Here is a 21,133-nt window from a genome sequence, read left to right on the forward strand (position 1 = left end):
TGACTCATTTTTTCTGAGTTAATGAAATCATTATATCATAATTATGAGAAAAAAATAATTAAAAAAAAATAATGAGATAATGGTTTTCTGAAAAAAATCGGCTGTTTTTGTAAATTGATGGGACAGTAGTGCCTCTCATTCCAAGCAGAAGCTTCGCTAGACCATTATAGAAAACAGGCATCATCTTATATCCCTGAGGAATACCATATCTGTCCAGTTCCTGGAGAAACTGCAATGTCCAATTGATCCGAGTCGTGTTTATGCCTGAACAGCAGCACAGAAATACAACTGGGTTCAACTTAAAAGTCGGGGCATGCCTGTTTCCTTCTGCGTGGGATGTGAGGTACCATTGTTGCATTGATGTACAAAAACAGTCGATTTTTTCCCTGAAAACCATTCTCATAATTCAGAAAAACAGTCATTATTTTTCTTCAGAAAACCATTATATCATTAATTCAGATAAACAGTATATTTAAAAAATATATATTTTATTTTTTCTCATAAGTATGAGATAATTATCTCATTAATTCAGAGAGGCAGAGTTGATTTAAATGTCCATGTGAATTGCAATACACAATTCCAAACAAAAAGCACACATATGTTTACTTTTATATTCATTCCAGACATGTCAAAAACAATCAAACTACAGATGTGCAAAAGAAAAAAATCAATTTGTGCTAAACTGAATTCCTCTATAATTTTTCTTTCCCAATATACACACATGCACACATATACTGTACACATAGGTAGATACATACTTACATACACAAATAAACCCCTTGTAAAGAATCTATACAAACAAATCTATATTTTATGAAAATACATATACACAAAATAAATAGGCTACATGATATCCAAGTACACATACATTTATCTAGAAATACATACTTAGTATATATCTATTTAGGTGTGTGGATACTTGGATATAGATCATTATAATATTCGATATATATACTAAAAAAGGAAAAAGAAAACATTGAAAAACTGACAAGAAAAATAGAAAAAGACAAAAGAAACAAGGGAAAATTTAATTGAGGAAAGAAGCAATACTAGAAAATGTAAACATAAAGGCCTAAAAATTGAAAATAAAGAAAAGACAAAGAAACAATTGAACAAAAAAGTTGGAAAAGACACTAGAGACAGAAAAGAACTGAAGAAAAAAGAAGCAAGAAATAACAAATATGTAATGAAAATAAAATTACATCCCAGTAATCAGGAAAACCTTTGTTTAAAATTAGCATTTCATTTTAATGAATGTAACGTTTTCTTAGTTTCTTTGCAGCGAAGCGGGTCGGCGAACTTTCTGCGGACGTTCGGCGGACTTCGGCTTCGCTCGGCGGATCGTAAACGCCGCCTTTAATGAGCATGCGCGGAGTGAAAGTAATCGGACTCTTTAATTTGTGTCACGCTGTTTGCCGGACGGGCCGAGGCTCTGTGGCTTTATTAACTCGGGGCGACGCGGCGGAGCTAATTGGCCGCCCGCGGTGAGGAAATCCGCGCGCCCTCTGTTTTGTCGCATGTTCGGTGACGGCCACTAAACCGACTTGGTGTGAAGTCTCCGGGACCGAGGCCTAAGGAGTCCCTTCTTTTCCCCTTTAGTAACGGACGCCGCCGTCTAAAGCCGCCGTCGATGCTTCACTAGGCTTCGGTGGCCGTTTGGACCGGGTTCGGACCGATGAGGCGCTTCAGGCTGTGAACGGAGCGGAAACGGTCTGGAAACATTAGCTCGGTGTGGCTAACAGCTAGCTGCCAGCGAGGAAGTGAGCAGCGAAGGAAAAATGACATCTCGGAGGTAAGAAGGAGGGGAACGGCTGGAAAACAACGTCCGCCCGGAGCGCTGGTGGGGCCGGGGAACTTCGCCCGGACTCGGGCAAACTTTACCCGGACGCAGCGGGGTTTTCTGGGCTCGGGTTTGTCCGTTAGCCGAGCTCCGGTTGTGGAGGAGCGGCTAGCTCGGCTCCATGTAGCCGGTAACTTTAAGCCCACTGTGAAGATGTTCGGTAAACAAGACGAAAACATCAATTTAAGACCCGCAATCCGCGTTTTATCTGTAATTTACAACTTCAACCATCTATTCTCCTGTCTTGACCTCTGGAAACTGAGTCTATCTGCTTTAATAGAACCAATTAATGGGTTTGTTTTGCTATCAGCTGCTTGGAAAACTGTGTAAATCAACATAATCCGAAGGGTTTCTAATCCCATTCATCCTTAATTTACTCCAGCTACAACACAGCTCGCAGATTAAATGTTCACGAGGATCTATTAACTAAAATACAACCATGAAAACGTGTGAAATCACATCTATACACTTTCTTGAGACAAAAAAAAAACCTAAATCTGTCATTAATTATTCTAGTTAATCCTGTTTATTTACATCCATCAACATGTTTGGCTGGAGAATTTATCGACACCGAACTGTATTTGACAGCATTTCACATGGCAGAGGTTCTTTGTCTGGTTGGTCAAAAAAGAGACCTTTTTGAAAGTGTAAAACACGTAAACATGATCTGTCTTTTTTTTTTTTGTGTATTTGTAAATCTGTAAAATTCTCAAGGCAGTGGTGACCTCGAGGCTACAGGAGAGAACTTGGGATCAGGAGTTTGCTGCTTTGATTCCCACAGCATGACCTTTGACCCCCATCAGCTCCATTACATTCTACACCTAAATAGAATGGGGGGGGGGGCCACGAATCGGGAACCTTCTCACAAGCCCAGAGGAGGACTTTTCTTAAGTTACTCTCACATATAAGTCCAGCCGACTGTGCCTCCTCTCCAAGGAGAATATATATATTATATATATTACCTGTGTATAAATAAAATTATAGGGGCCTGATTTCAAGTGAAAACGCAGAACTTACCCTGGCTGTAGTAAATACTTCTTCTGCACGTTTGTGAGTTGACGGACAATAACAAACATGATGGCCTCCAAAGTGTCATGACTCCCAGTCCTTAGGCCTCATTTACACAACAACGAATACGGTTGTATCCGCAAAACTTTCTTCACCAGTGTTCTGATCCACTGTGTCCACAAAGTTTTTAATCCGGCTCCCAAGGTGGAAAGATTCTTTCATGGTTGCTAATCCCACCTGCAGAGTCTGATTGAGGCTACTGAGCGCTCTTACTGCGCATGAGCACATCTCTCCCCTCCCTTCTGCTCATTCACTTGTAAACAAACATGGCCGACCTGTAGTGGTATTAATCTTTGTCCGTATTCTAGTTTTGACATCCATGTCAGTACTTTTATAGTTGAGACTCTCCCTGATAACATCTGATGTGTCATCAGTCCATACAGATGTCGGGTTCTCTCCATTTTCTTCACAGTTATAGCGTATTGTTCTCTGGACACATCTGTGTGGTTCCATTACAAAATCAAGCAACAGCGCCCTCCAGTGGCTCTGCAGACTAACTACATTGTCAGTGTGTCTGCTGCTGCAGTGTAAACACGTTCCTTTTTTTTAATGGATCGAGGGTTGTCGCGTGAACGGGGCCTTATTGTCCTCCTTTGATACCCCCTCACTATGGACTAGTTTGAGGTTAGCTTTGAGACAAGTGAGTTTACAACTTAATTTTAATTCCATGCTAGTTGTGGCCCCGTTCACACGAGACAAAACCATCTTTTTTTCTCCCAGTTGTTCTTAAAAAGTTTCACGTCCACCCGGGAAATGTCTGCGTCCACGCTGTAACGCTGCCACAGAAATACTGCAGAAACAGAAGAAAAGGAGCATGAAAAAATGTAGAAATGGACAAATCCAGCATATGGCCTTCTTAATAGTTATAGGTCGAGAGGCGGCGCCATGACATCATCATTTTCAACTGATGAGTATTTTGTCCGTCCGCACGTCAAAGCCGAGGCGGCGTTTTCTAATTCCTCCACTCTGGAACCCGTTTAAACAGAAAAACCTGTTTTCGGGCTCCTAAAACGCTGTCCCTTGTGGATGATCGGACAGAAAATATGGTTATGTGAAACGCTGTTGTCATGTGTGCGGTCCCTCAGTCAAGTGTTCTAATAGGCCAGATTTGGACTCCACTTAGTGTAAATTTGTTCTGTCATTTTTATTAGCAATCCTTTCTTTTCCAGCCTCTTGCTGTTCCTTTCAAACTTTTCATAGTTGTCGCCATCAAAGTCGTAGCTTTCCTAAAACGGTAAACTGTCAATTTGGTTATGGACTCATGGTTGTTTCCATTCTCCTCCTCCTCTTCCTCCTCTTCCTCCTCTTCCTCTTTCTCAGGTGGTTTCATCCCAACATCACTGGTGTGGAGGCAGAAAACCTGCTGCTGACTCGCGGGGTGGACGGGAGCTTTCTAGCTCGGCCCAGTAAAAGTAACCCTGGAGACTTCACCCTCTCAGTCCGGTAGGAGATCACGCAGTCACTCACTCACTGAACAGAAATTCCTCTTCTCATAATTAAAACAATTCAAAACCTAAAATGTATCAGACATTTATTTCCCTTCTTGTCTTATTGTCTTCAGTAAACGTACAAACAAGTCGGTGATATCTGTGATGGTGACTGCAGGAATGAGCTTCAATGTTGGTATTGATCCATTATTCTGATCAGGGACTCTTCTCGAAGAGAAACTCTTGTCAGGGAGGATTTCAGACTGTTGCAAACCTGTTGAGTCAAAATAAACACAAAGCCAGTCGTTGTGTTGTGGGTTGCAACTAAATTTTAAAAGAGAATCCGGTTGTGGAACGGAGGAAGTGACTGTCTGGACTATGTTATTCTTCTCGCATCAGGAGGCGTCATCAAAAGTCTGGAAATGTCATTTAGAAATGGCAGGTTTTGTAAAAAAGACCTTAAAAGAAAAAGTCAGTATTTGTAGTGATGCGCCGATGCCACTTTTTAAAAGACCGAGAACGAGAACTAACCTTTATGACCCGTTTACACGTTTTCAAATGAAAACGCAAAACTTGCTGAAAATTGCCGCCATGGTAGAACTTTTCAAAAATACTCTGTCTCCATGGGAATGAAAGAAAACGTTACTTTTCTGAAACGCTGCGCCCTGTGATGTGCACTATGACCCTGGTAAATCATTCTTCTGCACATGCTCAGTAGAGCCAATCAGGGCAAAGTTTCCTCCGTGGTGTCATGACTCCCAGTCCATATTCTCCTGGACTTGGTACTTTTATTTTGACAGTCACCGTAATAACAATCCAACTTTGGTGAACCATCTGCGTCACCGCCAACATACAAATTAACAGCGAGCTGGAGCGTGTGGTGGCACACTTGGCATGTAGCATGTAGCACAGCTCGGAGTTCCATGCTGAGCAGTTAAACGCTTGAGCGACGTCAGGCTAACTCTGCTGGTCCAAATGTCTGGTGATTAAGTTGTTGGTGTTGTACGAACTAAAGTTTCTCCTCCTCTTGATAATTTGTCAGAACATCATTTACAGTGTCTTACTTCTGTCGTTTGAGCATAGTTCGTGCTCTCTTGCGTACCTCGGGGCAGCATTGAGCCGTCACGTACTCACCTGGTTGTGTACAAGTACGCTGTACATTACTGGGCCCGTTACCGGTATTGGTGGTCCCTGTCTGCTATCAGTCAGTGGTCATAATGTTATGGGTGATGGTTGTTTACTTGTGGCAGTTGTAAAAATGCTGGACTCCATAAAAATGTTCCTCATGTTGAACGTTGGCCAAAGAATGAGTCGACTTCTTGTAGATTTAAAAAAACAGTTATGGCCTCTGACCGTCGTCCGTATCAACGTCTCCTGGCAACGGATCGAGTCTCTGCCTCAAATCCAACCTGGCCGACCCCTTCCCTTCCCTTCTCTTCCCTTCTCTTCCCTTCCCTTCCCAGTGCCAAGCTTCAGAGCGGCCGTCACTTCTCCTTTTTCTATTTTCTGAGATCCTGACGGTCACGTACGGTGACTCAGCAGCTTCAGATCCACTTCTATGGCTCCACTTCTTTCATTTTCCTCTCAGGCTTTCTGACACTTGCATTTAATTTAGAAACACATGAAACTCAAGATTTATTCCACAACTACTGTATTTTCCAGATTATAAGTCACTTCTTTATTTAGCCATGAATATTAAAAAGCAAGTTTTATTGATAGATGCTGTTACATTAACACAGAAGTTTGTAACGCCAGAAGTTTCTCATTAATATTCCTACGTATAGAGCTGCTGGCTCATTAAAGCAGAGGGGAAACCTGGATCCCTTCCCTCTTTTTGATGAGGTTTTTCCTCTGGTTGTTCAGGCGAAATGGAGCCGTCACCCACATCAAGATCCAGAACACTGGGGACTACTACGACCTGTACGGCGGGGAGAAGTTTGCCACGCTGGCCGAGCTGGTGCAGTATTACATGGAGCACCACGGCCAGCTGAAGGAGAAGAACGGCGACGTCATCGAGCTGAAGTATCCCCTCAACTGTGCAGACCCCACCTCGGAGAGGTCAGTGCTCTGTGGACTGTCCCCAGGAAGAGAAACGCAATTGTGTTTAAAAAAAAAACAAAAAAAAAAAGCTGCGAGAAGCGGAGGAACAAATTCACAGATGACGAAGGAGCAGTTACATCTGGACATAGACAATAAAATGTCTCCTATAGTCCAGGAAACATGGTGCGTTTCATGGGATCTCACGCTTTCCTGCACCTTTTATTTTTCCAGATGGTTCCACGGTCACCTGTCGGGACGGGAGGCTGAGAAGCTGCTGACGGAGAAGGGCAAGAATGGCAGCTTCCTGGTGCGGGAGAGCCAGAGCCACCCGGGGGACTTTGTCCTGTCCGTGCGCACTGGAGACGACAAGACGGACAGCAGCGACAGCAAACCCAAAGTCACACACGTCATGATTCGCTGCCAGGTGAGGAATCAAGTCACGTCCTAATGAGCGTATGGAACATCCAGTCCACTCAAAAGTACGAGGCTTTTTGGTCTCTGGTTATCTTTTCTCACATACGTCATGTATGCTGGAATCAAATTTATCTGGCCGAGTTTGAGACCAAAAGTTTTTATACTTTGTGTTTCTATTCCAAGTTGTTCCAGTTTCAAGTTAATTTCTCCCTTTTTAAAAAGTTTCAGTTCCCTTCATGTGCCACTAGAGGGAGTTGTTGTACCACAGTATGAGAATGAGTGGTGGAGACTAAAGGGAGAATAGTATCCTGTAGAAAGTAACGTTACTTCGGTTTGTACTCTTTGAGGACTGATTGTACAGTTTTAATAAATGAGACTAAGATCTAAATGAAGAACTCTTTCCCTGACGTTTCTGTCTCTCCTCACTCAGCATGACCTGAAGTACGACGTAGGCGGAGGAGAGAAGTTCGACTCTCTCACAGACCTGGTGGAGCACTACAAGAAGAACCCCATGGTGGAGACTCTGGGCACCGTGCTGCAGCTCAAACAGGTCCGTTGTCGTTGCGTCACTCGCTCTCCGACCCCACCCACTCTGTCTGTGACCCCACCCATTGTTGGTGTCCTCCGCAGCCTCTCAACACGACTCGGATCAACGCGGCAGAGATCGAAAGTCGAGTTCGGGAGCTGAGTAAACTGGCCGAGGCCACAGACAAGGTCAAACAGGGCTTCTGGGAGGAGTTTGAGGTGAGACCTTCAGCTTTTATACACGTTAGTTTGACACACTTTTATTTAAAGTGGCAGAAAGAGAAAGACATCAGCTAAAAACCCTGTGTGATCCGCAAGCTGGTTTTTTTAGTTTTTTAATAAAAACTACTTTTAGACTAGTTTGAGGCTGACTGTGGACTAGTTTTATATCAGATTGAGGTTCGTGTTGGACCAGTTTGAGGTGAGCTTTTTTACTGCTGTCATACTGGCTGATACAGGTGGAGTTGATCTTTTCAACAGACGACACATTAAATTGTGTCTATTGTTTTCTGGCGATTCAGACTCTCCAGCAGCAGGAGTGCAAACTGCTCTACAGCCGTAAAGAAGGCCAGCGAGCAGAGAACAAGAACAAGAACCGCTACAAGAACATCCTGCCCTGTGAGAATTCCTCCTCTCGTCCTGCTTGGTGTTTTTTTCTTTCTTTCGTTCACTGTGTGTGTTTATGTTTCTGTGTGTGTGTGTAGTCGACCACACGCGTGTGGTTCTGAACGACGGAGACCCAAACGAGCCGGGCTCTGACTACATCAATGCCAATATCATCATGGTAATGTCCACTGTCATGGTAAACGCACACTCTGCACACACACTCTGCACACACACTCTGCACACACACTCTGCACACACACACTCTACAGTGTAGACCAGGGGTCTCAAGCTCGCGGGACGATATTTTGTGGCTCCCACCTTGATATGAAAGTGTGATATTAGTGCGGCCTGCCAGGGGAGTGGATCTCTGGCGTTGCCACTCAGGCAGCTCCCATCCACCGGCTTCAGGCACTCCACGTATGCAACAACAGCACGGCGTGTGATGAACAGCCAGACAGCAGCCACCTTTTGTGAGCTCGCCACCCCGGTACTTTATACCGTCTACAAATGCCATGGTCGAGCACAGTTTTCCAGGCTGGATAATGTTTCATTTACCATTTACCTGGCACACCTGAGAGCAGCATGAGACCCCGTGAGGAGGAGAGGGAGAGATGAGGTTGTTTTGATTCTTTATTTTGGATATTTACATCTTTTTTCATAATACAATTCTGATTTTAAATATTCTTAAGAAATAAAAGTTTATTTATCTTTAAAAGGGTATACTTGCATTATTATACCATTATTAATATTAGTGGAGAAATGGTATAAAAACGGCAATGTTATCGTTTATCGCAATAATTTCTGAGACAATTTATCGTCCAGCAAAATGTGTTATGGTGACAGGCCTAGTTCTCCGTGCGTCGCTATTCACAGTAACTAACCATTCACAGAAGGTAAGTTTGTCAAAAAATGCATATTACAGGCTGTAAGTATAGTCAGAAAGTTCAGTTTAGCAACATTAGCCTTTCTGCCAACACCACAGTAGAACGCATTTCTGACCTGTCAAGTAACATTAATTTGTAGTGAGCTTTGTAAAGAAGAACTCAAGAAGTTGAGCTTATCTTTTATGCCTGCTGTAAGTGGCAAAGGCTTTTATTTTGACAGTAAAACCAACAGGAACACGATGGCAGGACGACACGACACACAGAACCCTCTTCACCCCCGGTTGCCAACTTACAACTAATAAACTAAACTAGATGAACTAACTAACTCCTTTAACCAAGCAACAGAAACACACTACAAACCTAATATAACCTCCAATACTTACATCTAAAACACGATGAACAGAAACTCCCATAATGCATTGCAGCGATCCGCTCCGTGACGCTACATATTAGAACGGTGGATATATGCAGGAGATCGGGGTTTTAGAACCGTGAGTGTGAGTGCTGTGGCTTTCACTGTCTCTTAGTTGTTGTGTGATTCATGATTATTTAGCATTAATAGAGCATTTGCCGCTCTGTGGCTGTGAGCATCAGCATGAAGCATCGTTCCTCCACACGTAGTGACGATCAGCACTCTCATCCCGTATTGGTCATAAACGCCGCTTTGCACTCGCTGGTGGTTTTGTTGACCGGCTTTATTGAAATGTGTTGAAATCCGGAGCTCACAGCTTCGGACAGCCGCAGAGCTGAGGATCCGGCCGCAGAGCTGAGGATCCGGCCGCAGAGCTGAGGATCCGGCCACAGAGCTGAAGATCCGGCCACAGAGCTGAGGATCCGGCCACAGAGCTGCGGCCGCAATTCCACGTTCTTCACGCCACTATTGTTGACGTTACATCCCCGCGTCGTTCACAACCCCGCCTACATTTTACCGTACTCTCTGTCGTGGGACCGCGCAACACAGTCGGTCTGGGTGCGCTTTGCCTTACCGGACCGTACCGTCCGGCCCACCGCGCTCAGGGATGTACTGCAGTGGGACCGAGGCTCAAGGAGCCGCAGCAGAGGAACCAGAGAGCCACATGCGGTTCCAGAGCCGCGGGTTGCCGACCTCTGATGGAGGATGGGGTGGCTGTTCCTGTGCTCAGTGATCCCGAATGGCTCATGGGTTTAGCTTTTCTTGTCGACATCACGCTTGAGCTAAATGTACTGAACAAGAAGTTACAAGGCCAGAGGCAGCTTGTCAGTGCGGCCTATGACAAAGCCCCAGAGGCCTGTACCAGGAACCTGATCAACATATCCAGGATCTCTGTTTCCTGGTTGACTTATCCAGACGTGTGCGATCCTGATCACCGTTCCTACCAAGCAGGTTATCAACTCACTAGTTCAACCAAAACCTACGTGTGCACGTTCACATGAAGTTTGCAGCGTCTGACCAATCACACAGGGAGAAACTCTACAGAGCAGTTTACAGATTACTGAAGGATCAGTTAATCTCTGAGATTATGAAGAATTCAAACTCATCCAGCAGCTCAAAGCAACACTGCTGCTGCAGCCAAAGCCAGAACCTTCCTGACTTGTTAATCCTGACTTGGTGAGATTAGAGCAGATTAATTCATCAGTGATATAAAGGAACAGCACTGTGATCACTCAGTTTCTCTTTATTCCAGCAGAAAGGTTCCAGGCTGAACTTCCTCACTGATCTTCTTTTACTTTAGATTCTCCATCACTTGTTCTGAGGCTGAGTTTCTCTTGTGTTTTGTGTTGGAATATTAATTCATCACCATGACGACACGAGTAGTTCTGGTTCCATAAATTCATGGTTCTGCAGTTCTGTCAGGTGTGATCATTCACCTCATTATTCCAGATTAACAGACCTGGAACAAGTCAAGAACAAGAACATCCTTCAGAGCCTCAGAGACCAGGATTTATTTTATTATGTCAAAAAGATTGTTCTGAATTAATTTATCATCTCCTCTACGCTGCTGCTCAGCCCTGAACCCGTCCACCAATCACCATCATTTAAGAATGGGCGGAGCATTTCCCAAGAGATCTGATTGGTCAGGAGGCGGAGCTCTGACCTCTTATCTAGAACATATCCTGCTCCAGAGTAGGTCAGACATTCAGGGTCAGTTGCCGGGGTGATTCATCCTGGTGAGAAGTGAGTGAGCATCGTAGTACAGAAAACCAGAGTTAATCCTTGAAGTTATCTGGATAAGAGAAAATTCAGCTTTGTAGTACAGGCCGCAGCTCTCAGACAAAGAGAGATATGTTGATGCTATTTTGACGGTACAGAAGGAATTTGATCACAGATTTGCAGACTTAAAGAGGCACAAAGCCACTTTTCCAATGGAAATTCTGAGGGTCTCAACTGCTTCTTCTTCTCTCAAGACAAATGTGGCTCAGATATGTGAGAAGAAGAGCTGCCCAGTCTCTGGCAGCAAGGAGGAGGCAAGAGGAACCATGTTCAGAAGAACCGTTCATGATCATCACTTAATGTTCCATTTATGTTCAGGACACTTCATGTTCAGAAGAAATCATTAGAACTGTTAATGACGTTTGAGGATTTTTTGTACAACTTTTTTGGTGGGATCCCTGATGCGGCCCAGCCTCAGCCAGACTCTGCCTCCAGCGGCCCCCAGGTACACTGAGTTTGAGACCCCTGCTGTACACACTCTGTACACTCGAGGTCTCCAACCCTGGTCCTCCAGGCTCCCTGTCCTCCAGGGTTTAGCTCCTCCCAGTTTCACACACCTGACTGCAATGAGGTACTCGTTATTGGGCTTTTTCACAACCTTGGTGATGACATCATCATTGGATTCACGTATGCTGAAGAAGGGAGGAACTAAAACATGCAGGACAGGGGTCCTCCAGGACCGTGGTTGGACACCCCTGGTCTGCACACTCTGCACACACACACTGCACACTCTCCACATACACACGTACATATTTAAACGCACACACACATTTGTATATATACACACACAGTAACTTTCAATCTTGATGTTTTGTATTTAGTTTCAGTTCAGCAACATATGTTTCCTTTATTCTGGAAATTTGCTGTTGATTACCAGTTGTGCGTGTGTGTGTTTAGCCGGAGCTGGACTCGAAGTGTAACAGCACGAAGCTGAAGAAGAGCTACATCGCCACTCAGGGCTGCCTGCAGAACACCATCAGTGACTTCTGGAGGATGGTCTTCCAGGAAAACTCGCGAGTCATCGTCATGACGACCAAGGAGGTGGAGCGAGGGAAGGTGAGCACACACACCACACACAACTGTAATGTTTTAAAGGCTGTGTCACTAATGGTGTGTCTGTATGTGTGTGTGCGCAGAGTAAGTGTGTCAAATACTGGCCTGACGTGTCGGCTCTGAAGGAATACGGTGCGATGCGCGTTCGTAACGTCCGAGAGACGGCGGCACACGACTACATCCTGAGAGAACTGAAGCTGTCCAAGGTCGGACAACAGGTCAGTGGAGCTACACACACACACACACACACACAGATCTTCTGATTAGAAGTCCTGCGGTAACATAACTTCACTATTAAGGCTTTTCCACCAACAAGAACCAGGTTCTAGTTCAGGGCCGGTTCTTAAATGAGCCAGAGAACCGGTTCTTTTTCCTCCGTTAACAGAGCCAGTAGAGCCACGTCACTGCGTCACTCCAAAACGTGAAACGTCACTGATTTCAATTTCTCACTGACGGCGCTCATCCAGGAACCAGGAGACGGACTGGAACCGTGGTTTGGTCCGGGTCGCTCCATCTAGTCGGACCTGAACCTCGGATGAAAACATTGAGTCTCCTCGTCGCTCTGTTGGGGTTTCATCACGTCCGTCTTGTTTTAGTCCGGAGCCCCAGAGTGGACATGGAAAAACTTTTTAAGAATAATAATAACCTGAATGATCTTATTTTTCACCATTCCAACATTCCATAGTGACTTTCTGCTCCTTTCACTTTATTTCTGGACGCGTCTGAATCAAAAGCTTCAACATGGAGGTGTAGAATGATAGAACGCTGCTCTACAGCCGTTTCCATGGCAACCTAGGTAAACACTCTGATTAAAGTTCTCTTTCACATGAAGCCATTAAAAGACTCATTTTATTGTGAAAAACTTCAAGCTTTCATTTACAGTAGTTTGTAGTTTGATTAGCAGTTCCTGATGAACCAAAAGTCTGACTTCATTATAAAGAAGTTCTGTGGAGCGTCTCATAGCAGAGCGCCATACAGCCACACACTGCCTTGCTCAGCAGCTGCAGCGGCTGCAGACCTCAGCCTGCGGTCATAAGGCGACACAAGACCTGGAAGTGAAGTTAGTTACAATGATGTCACTGCGAAAAGCCTGAAAAAAACCACAATGGAAAACTGCTTCTAAATTATATATCGACGTAGCTGCTTGCTCTCCAGAGCTGCGGCTCCACGATCGCGGATTGAATAATCTCATTCCCTCGTATTATTAACTTCAGGGAGCAACTTATTATATCGTTATCATTATTTTTTCTCTAGAACCACTCTGGGGCTCCGGGTTCACTGTAGTTTTCAGAAAGCCGGTTCAACCTCTTCTCCGCCTTGTAGGGAGCGATAACTCCAGAGATAACTCCGCCCCCAGCTGACGCGTCAGGCCCCAGTCTAGCTCCGCTCTGGCCCAGCAGCGAAGTGGGGCCAGCGTAGCACCAGTTTAGCCCCTGATAGGCCTTGGTGGTGGAAAGACGAAGAACTAGAACCTGGTTCTTTCTGGTGGAAAAGCCCCCATAGTGAAAGCTGGTTTTGAGTAGTTGATGATGATGATGATGCCGCTCCGGTTGCCAGGCAAACACGGAGCGCACGGTGTGGCAGTACCACTTCAGGGCCTGGCCCGACCACGGAGTGCCCACCGACCCGGGCGGCGTCCTGGACTTCTTGGAGGAGGTGAACCTGAAGCAGGAGAGCATCCTGGACGCAGGGCCCATCGCCGTGCACTGCAGGTGACACGCACACACACACACACACGCACACACACACAGGAGGATACCCGGACTCACTAGGTTCTGTCTTTCAGCGCGGGGATTGGCCGGACGGGAACCTTCATCGTGATCGACATCCTGATCGATGTGATCAGGGAAAAAGGTGAGTGAGCCGTTGTCATGGTGATGGGGCCTTGGACTGAATATAAGCAGCAAACAAGTTCAGCAGAGTTGAACGTGTCTCCTTCACCAGCTCTTGATTATGTCAACGGCTTTTTTCCACATGTTTTTATTCTAAAAAATGAAATTCATCTTTCTATTACTTTGTTTTCGTAATAACAAGATTAGGCCTGAAAAACCTTTCTCCAAGTCTGAGTCTTGTGGTTGGAGGCGTCTCAGTATATTTATTGGAACGAATGCAAACTTTAAGGTCCCGTTAACACCACAATGACCTCCGGTGAAAACAGAAAACTTTCGTGATTGAGTTCATTCCCACGATAACAAGCTCCGACTCCCTGAAAATACTCTGTCTCTGTGGAAATGAGGGAACATATTACACTCTGAACCTCCTTCTACTCTAACGAATGTACACTGACTTTTAAGCTGATTTAAATTCTCTGCTATCTTTTAGGGGACATAAAAGAAAACGTGTATTTAGTTTCAGTTCAGCAACATATGTTTCCATTATAAAAAACAAAACATTGTGAAAAATACAAATAATGATCAAACGGAAACCCAAAACATCAAAAATGGACACCAAATGACGAATAGACCAAAAATCACTCAAATGTGATGCAAAAGGGACATAAGGTTTCTGACATTAGACTCTAAATAACACAAACCAACCGAAAGGAGAGAAATAATCTCATCAAGTTAATGCAACAATTAAGAAAAAAACACTTGGAAAGTTCGGTGTTTTCACTTGATGCCCATTTACACAATGGAGCTCGGAGTCCCTGAAAACACACAATTTTTGAAAGAGTAGAACTTTTAGAAAACGTTCGAACTCCGTCTCCATGAAAACGGTAAAACTTTTCTGAAACGCTGCTCCTGCACATGCACACCACGGTCGTAGTAACTAGTAGTTCTGCACATACTCAGTAGAACCAATCGGAACAAAGTTTCCTCCGTGATGTCATGACTCCCAGTCCACGCTCACCGTAATAACAATCTAACTTGGTGGTTTTATTTTGACAGTCACCATAATAATCCAACTTGGTGGTTTTATTTTGACAGTCACCATAATAATCCAACTTGGTGGTCTGTCCACTAGAGCAGTGATTCTCAACCGGGGATCCGCGGACCCCTAGTGGTCCGCGGACCCCTAGTGGTCCGCGGTGTAATTGCAAGTGGTCCTTGAAAATCAAACATCTCTTAAAAAGAAAAGCTCCTATGACAGGAGTCCTCATTAGGCAGCCCGTGGGAGCCACCGGCCTTGCCCGCGGCGGCCCATTAGCTGAACATCAACCAGAAATAAAGTGCGATTTGTGGATAATGCGCTGCTCTACCTTTTTAATCCTCATCCCACAACGTAGTCGAAGCCAGAGTCTAAGCACATCTGACGTAATTCCGTCATTGCTGCTCCGCTCGGATGTCCACGGATTTCAATTTCACGACCCGGGAAACCCCCCGTCATCCAACAGTGAGTCCAAATTTAAAGAAAGAAACATGTTCCGCGGTGTTGCAAACTAATCTGCCCAAAGCTGCGCGCTGCGGTGGGCTGCTGTGCGTCGGTGGGCTGCTGTGCGTCGTTGCGCAGCGTCGCTTTCATTAATCTGTTAGGAATGTGGCGACTCGGGAGAATTTGTTACATTCAGTTGTGGATTTTGCTGTGAGAGATGATTCCAGCCGCCAGGGAATGAGAATCCCCGTATCAAGTGCGTCTCGTGGAGGCGGGTGTTCTGCCAGGGCGTAAAACAAGTCAGGTCCGCAACTGAGTTTAATAATGTATGACTCCACACACCCCAGTTATTCTACCAGCACCTACTGAACAGTTCACACAGCATTCAGAGAAATTCCATGGAGTTGATCAGGGAGGAGGATTTGCTTTTTCATGTGACCCTCAACACAAGTTTTGAAAATCTCAGGCTTAAATTATTACAACAACCACCTTGACGACTACTACTGTAATAAAAATGATAATAACAATAATAATAATAATGGTACCATCAGCTAAAACTTTTACTGACATCGTGCAAAAAACTGTTCTGGCCCCTGGTTTATCATGATGCTCTGATTTTGGCCCTCGGGGGGGGGGTAATTGAGGACCCCTGTCCTATGACATTTACAGGGGTGGGGGTGGGGGGTCCTCAGGGTTGATCTTAAATAGTGTGTGTTTTCAGTACTGAAAGTAAAAACAGCACCAACTAGTGGCCCAACATGAAAACTACATGCTTTTCAGTGTTTCTGCTGTTTCTGTGGAAAAATATCCTTTTTTCAAACGTTGCCATGTAAAATATATGAATATGTATAAAAAATAAGCCCCATCTCAAAACAAGTACTTTTCCTTGAACTAGTAGAACTGAGAACTTGTCTTTGTGAGATTTCTGGAAATATGATTTAGAAAATTGAGTTCTTAAAATCAGCACAGAAAAACTTAAAATAAGTTATTTGCTGGTATTTTCAAGCTTGGTGTCTTAGAATTATCCATCTTATGCAAATGACCTCCAGCTTGAAAAAAAAAACCCGTGTGGCCTGTAAAGTAAACCGTGTTTCTTCTACAATACAACTCAAAACAAGATCGTTTTAAGATTTTTTAACTTAAGACGGTATTTAAGATGTATCGTTTCAAAGCATGTCCTTCCAGCTTGCTGAAATATTATTTGTTCTGTGAATTTCTTAACTAACACGGGACGAGACATTTTGACAGAAAATGATAAACGGTAGGATTTGGAGTTTCTGTAGTAAAACTGTTCTGAAACAGAAACACAAACCGGAGGTTTTCCTCTTAAACGTTGTGGCGTAAACGACGTTCCACGTCCAGAACGTTGGTTTTGACCTGTGTAGTGTCGCCGTGCTGCAGGAGTGGACTGCGACATCGACGTGCCGAAGACGATCCAGATGGTTCGCTCGCAGCGCTCCGGGATGGTGCAGACGGAGGCACAGTACCGCTTCATCTACATGGCGGTGCAGCACTACATCGAGACGCTGCAGCGGCGCATCGAGGAGGAGCAGGTGAGCCGCCGCACGCCGCATCACGCCGCCTCACGCCGCCTCACCCTCTCACCTCCCGCCTCACGGTGTCTGTTTCTCTCCTCTGCAGAAAAGTAAGATTAAAGGGCGCGAGTACACCAACATCAAGTATTCGCTGTCCGACCTCACTGGAGGAGAGCAGAGCCCACTGCCTCCCTGCACTCCGATCCCCACCCCCACCTGCACAGAGTAAGATCCTCTTCCTCATCTTCATCACCCCAGTCTGAAGAGAACCTGGTCTCACTTCTGTCTGTCTGTCTGTCTGTCTGTCTGTCTGTCTGTCTGTCTGTCTGTCTGTCTGTCTGTCTGTCTGTCTGTCTGTCTGTCTGTCTGTCTGTCTGTCTGTCTGTCTGTCTGTCTGTCTGTCTGTCTGTCTGTCTGTCTGTCTGTCTGTCAGGATGAGGGAGGACAGCTCCAGAGTGTATGAAAACGTGGGACTGATGCAGCAGAAGAGCTTCAGATGAGACTGACCTTTGACCCCGGTGCTCTGTCAGTCCCAGGTATATAAATAAACGACTCCCGAGGGGACATCCTAACAGTCCCTCCTATCTCCTTTCCTATCCACTTCTCCTTAACCCCGCAAGGGTGTAAGTGGCGGCCATGATAAGGAGCGTTGGAATTCTCACTCAGCTAAGGAAAGGAGGCTCCATGCTTCCCTTAGAACCTCCTTTAGCCTAGGAGACACTGATGCTCCCTTTAGAACCTCCTTTAGCCTAGGAACCACTGATGATCCCTTTAGAACCTCCTTTAGCCAACAGTAAAGTCCAGTTTTAGTGCAGCCTCTTCTCACTCTGATTGGTTCTTTATTCACCTGCCAGCCGTTTCCCTTTAGTTCCTCTTTTCCTTTGATTTACATTCAAACCTGAGATATTTGACTTTATATCAGAGGTTAGAACCTCAGAGGAACGTGAGAGGAACCACCTTTATACTACTTTTTATCACATTTCTACTTGTTTTACCACGACAGACGTCACTAACCTTCACCGCCGTCGCATTATTATTACGCCACCTAGTGGAAGTGTGGTCCGATTGTCACAACAACATGATCGCCTTTCCTAACTCCTTTAGGAAGCCTCCTAACACCTGTCACTAACTCCTTTAGGAAGCCTCCTAACACCTTTCCTTAACTCCTTTAGGAAGCTTCCTAACACCTTTCCTTAACTCCTTTAGGAAGCCTCCTAACACCTTTCCTTAACTCCTTTAGGAAGCTTCCTAACACCTTTCCTTAACTCCTTTAGGAAGCCTCCTAACTCCTTTAGGAAGCCTCCTAACTCCTTTCCTAACTCCTTTTAGGAAGCCTCCTAGCACCTTTCCTTAACTCTGGGATGTTGTCCCCGGGGTTAAGGATAAGGGGATAGAAAAGCAGATGGGAGGGACTATGAGGAAGCACCCCTACTCTCGGTTCTCAGCCATTTAACCTTTGACCTCCGCCCTCCTCTCTGCCCTCCAGGATCTCCACCCGACAGTTTTTCTCCAGCCACACCTCGACGCCCGAGACTCCATCGTACCGGAGGGGAGGGAGGTCGTTTTTACAAAGCGACACCCAAACCGATGAAACCCCAACAGGAGGAGCAGCCCAGACGCCGGGTTCACCTCCTGCTCTCGCTCCTCCAGATTCCTTCTTCTAAACCACTGTGACCGTCAGAGGAGCCTTTACCAGAAGCCTAACGTCTAAATCCCCGACTAAAACACAGACACTTTTCACGGGTCGCCTTCACAACGCTCCAGCGCAGCGAGCGCCACCTGGCTAACCCTTTGCTCGTCTCTCACTCTCTTCTTCTCTGTTTTTCTTTATTAACCAAAGGAAAGTGACTTCAGTAGTTTGTAGATAGACGTGAGCAGTTTGATCCAGTTGGAGGCTCTTTGAAGGTACAGTACGTCAGGTTTCAGTAACGCCTCCGCCGTGCAGCAGGGGGCAGTAGTGAGCTCTCGCTGCCGCCATCTGTTGCCTCTGCTTTATATGGACTGAATGCTGGCGGAAAGGCAGTGACTCGCTGTTTCACCTGATGGCCCAACGTGGTATAACAAGACCAACTGTTTAGCTTTGGTAGATTCTCATTTAGTTTTTAGTTTTCTTTTTTTTTCTTTTACTGTAAATCTCACGTACTGTACCTTTTTTTTAAAGAAGACTTGTCGGCAGGTCAAAGTGGAATCCACCGGCTCGTCCGTGTAAATTCAAACTTGGCCATCAGGGGCATGAATATTTCTTTATTTTTTTTTGTTTTTGTTTTTTGTGTCTTTTCGCTCACGAGTCAAACGCCGTGGCAGGATTCAGTGTGTGTCTGAACCATTCCGGAGCTCCAGCCGAATGTCCTTAAACCGCCTTCATTCACCTGCTGGACTTCATCCCGTCTGGCCTCCTGCGCCGATCGCACACCCTCGACGGCCAGAAACAACCTGTTTTTAAAAACAAACTTTTTAAAAGTGCATATTACTTTGTTCATTCTCGTTCTCTTCCTTTAAAAAAAAACTAAACTAATGCCTTTTTGTGTACCATTGCCTACTCGCAGCACCACATGTACTTAAGTTTTCACTTCCGGCCACGCGGATTCCTCAGATTGTAGATTGTTGACGGCCGGATCCTCACGTTACACACACACACACACACACACACACGTTGATAGGAGTGGTTTCTGGCCTTTTCACGGTTGAAGGTGTAAAGAAACAGTTTTGACACGCAGGGAAAAGCACGTCCTCATTTTTCTGTGACGCTCATGGGGGGGAAACGTGTTTAATGTTCATGACGAGGATGTTCACCTGGAAACTTTACCTGGAATCTTTCTTTTTCTTTTCCATTGGACCAAAAGAATCATTTTTTTGCCCTATTGTGATTGGAGTCTTCTGCACAATGTGACAGAAAGCCACAGTACTCACTGTCTGGAGCAGAGCTCGTGATCTCTGGAGTGTGACGGAGCGTCCGCCGCTGTTTTAAGGGCAAAAAAAAAGGAAAAGCTGGAACCACTAATTTACCCGACGTGACACAAGTTGTTTAACTGCCACAATGGAGGTGCTACCTGCTGCACTAGAAACACTCTGTGGACTTTGGGCCGGTAGAACTCCCTGTCCACAGTCGACACAGCAGCAGGGAATGCTCGACTTCCTGTTCCTTCACAATAAAGGAGAGTAAAAAGGACTGTAGGAATCTCGCTGCATAGTTTATATACTTCAATTCATTCAGCTCTAAAATGTGATCTATTAAGCTGCGTATCAGTTTTGACCTCCACTTCAGGTTTTAATCATGAGACGGTGTGTCCTCTGTGGGGCAGAGCTGGGACGCTGCAGTCCAGACGAAGAGTGAGGCATTGTCACACATTGGTGCTTTTTTTTTTTCTCTCTCCAAAAGTCAAACTGTTTCTTTAACCTCCCCGTGGCGCTCGGTCGTATCGTCTGGAGGAATCGCTCGCTGGTGTTTCTCCAGCTTTCTGCTCACGCCGCTCGCCGCCTTGATCACAAAAGTTCGGACTTGGATTTGAGGAGGTCCCTCCTCTTCCTCCTCCTCCTCGTCTCCTGGCCTTGTGGGACGATTCTCAGCATCGCTGAGGAGCTTCATTCTTCCTGTAACCTTAAAGTCATGAAAGCAGTGTTTGTTTTTTTTACTCTTCGTGCGTGCGTGTTCTCACAACCTTCAGCTCCATTCGAGAACCCCTAACACTCAAATGTGAATCGCAATGCAAACAGACTTATTTTTTAACGTGTATATTGTACATGAGTACCAGGTAGAGGAGAATGTACTTACTAAAACATATCTACTTGTCAATAAAATATACTGTATGTATATTCCTTCAGCTTCCTCGCGGGGAGGAGGCTCTCACCAGGCTTCAGAGGTTTATTGTATGACTTTCAATGCAGTTAACCGTGTTAACTTCCTCAATAATACAATAACAATAAAGCTCATGCCTCATCCAGGCTCTGTGTGTGTTGTTGGATTGCGCTTAAGAAAACTCTTAAATAGAAACTTTAAGAAGTTAAATTGGACATGAAATTGATAAAAAAAAAAAGCAGGAAATAAATGCTGCCTTCATTTGAGAATGTCACATTTTGTAAAAAGACCTTTGAAGAAAGGAGAAATGTGTTTGTCATCGGCTCCCAGTGTCCATCACTTCACTCATCTCAAGGAGGGAATCCATCGCTCAAATGAGACAAAAGACGAGTACGAGAAGGAACTTTTAGGCCCCGTTTAACATGTTTTCAAGTGAAAGCGC

At 45.1% G+C, this 21,133-nt stretch overlaps 1 protein-coding gene across 5 annotated transcripts; it reads left to right on the forward strand.

Annotated features, from left to right (window-relative positions):
• Positions 1-1,358: 1,358 nt before the first annotated feature.
• On the forward strand, positions 1,359-20,832 carry ptpn11a (protein tyrosine phosphatase non-receptor type 11a). Of its 5 annotated transcripts, XM_080477713.1 has the most exons (18): positions 1,407-1,484; positions 1,600-1,792; positions 4,229-4,351; positions 6,199-6,393; positions 6,607-6,799; positions 7,220-7,339; positions 7,420-7,533; positions 7,836-7,932; positions 8,019-8,116; positions 11,408-11,440; positions 11,893-12,051; positions 12,132-12,266; positions 13,606-13,760; positions 13,835-13,902; positions 16,762-16,913; positions 17,002-17,120; positions 17,329-17,431; positions 18,382-20,832. In XM_080477713.1, the coding sequence occupies exons 2-17, from the start codon at positions 1,779-1,781 to the stop codon at positions 17,393-17,395; spliced, it is 1,842 nt and encodes a 613-aa protein (XP_080333839.1). In that variant the 5' UTR covers positions 1,407-1,484; positions 1,600-1,778; the 3' UTR covers positions 17,396-17,431; positions 18,382-20,832. The 5 variants fall into 5 exon arrangements, with proteins under 5 accessions (XP_080333838.1, XP_080333841.1, XP_080333840.1 ...); XM_080477712.1 differs by having other exon boundaries at positions 1,359-1,792; XM_080477715.1 differs by lacking the exon at positions 11,408-11,440 and having other exon boundaries at positions 1,359-1,484.
• Positions 20,833-21,133: the final 301 nt, after the last annotated feature.

Source organism: Lipophrys pholis (assembly GCF_963383615.2).
Source record: "Lipophrys pholis genome assembly, chromosome: 12".
NCBI classification, from domain to species: Eukaryota; Metazoa; Chordata; class Actinopteri; order Blenniiformes; family Blenniidae; genus Lipophrys; species Lipophrys pholis.

Bases quoted from the DNA above. Each gene is read 5' to 3' on its own strand.
- ptpn11a (XM_080477712.1), top strand. The intron at 7,340-7,419 runs GTCCGTTGTCGT...TGTCCTCCGCAG, and splicing joins CCGTGCTGCAGCTCAAACAG to CCTCTCAACACGACTCGGAT. The intron at 16,914-17,001 runs GTGAGCCGCCGC...TCTCCTCTGCAG, and splicing joins GGCGCATCGAGGAGGAGCAG to AAAAGTAAGATTAAAGGGCG.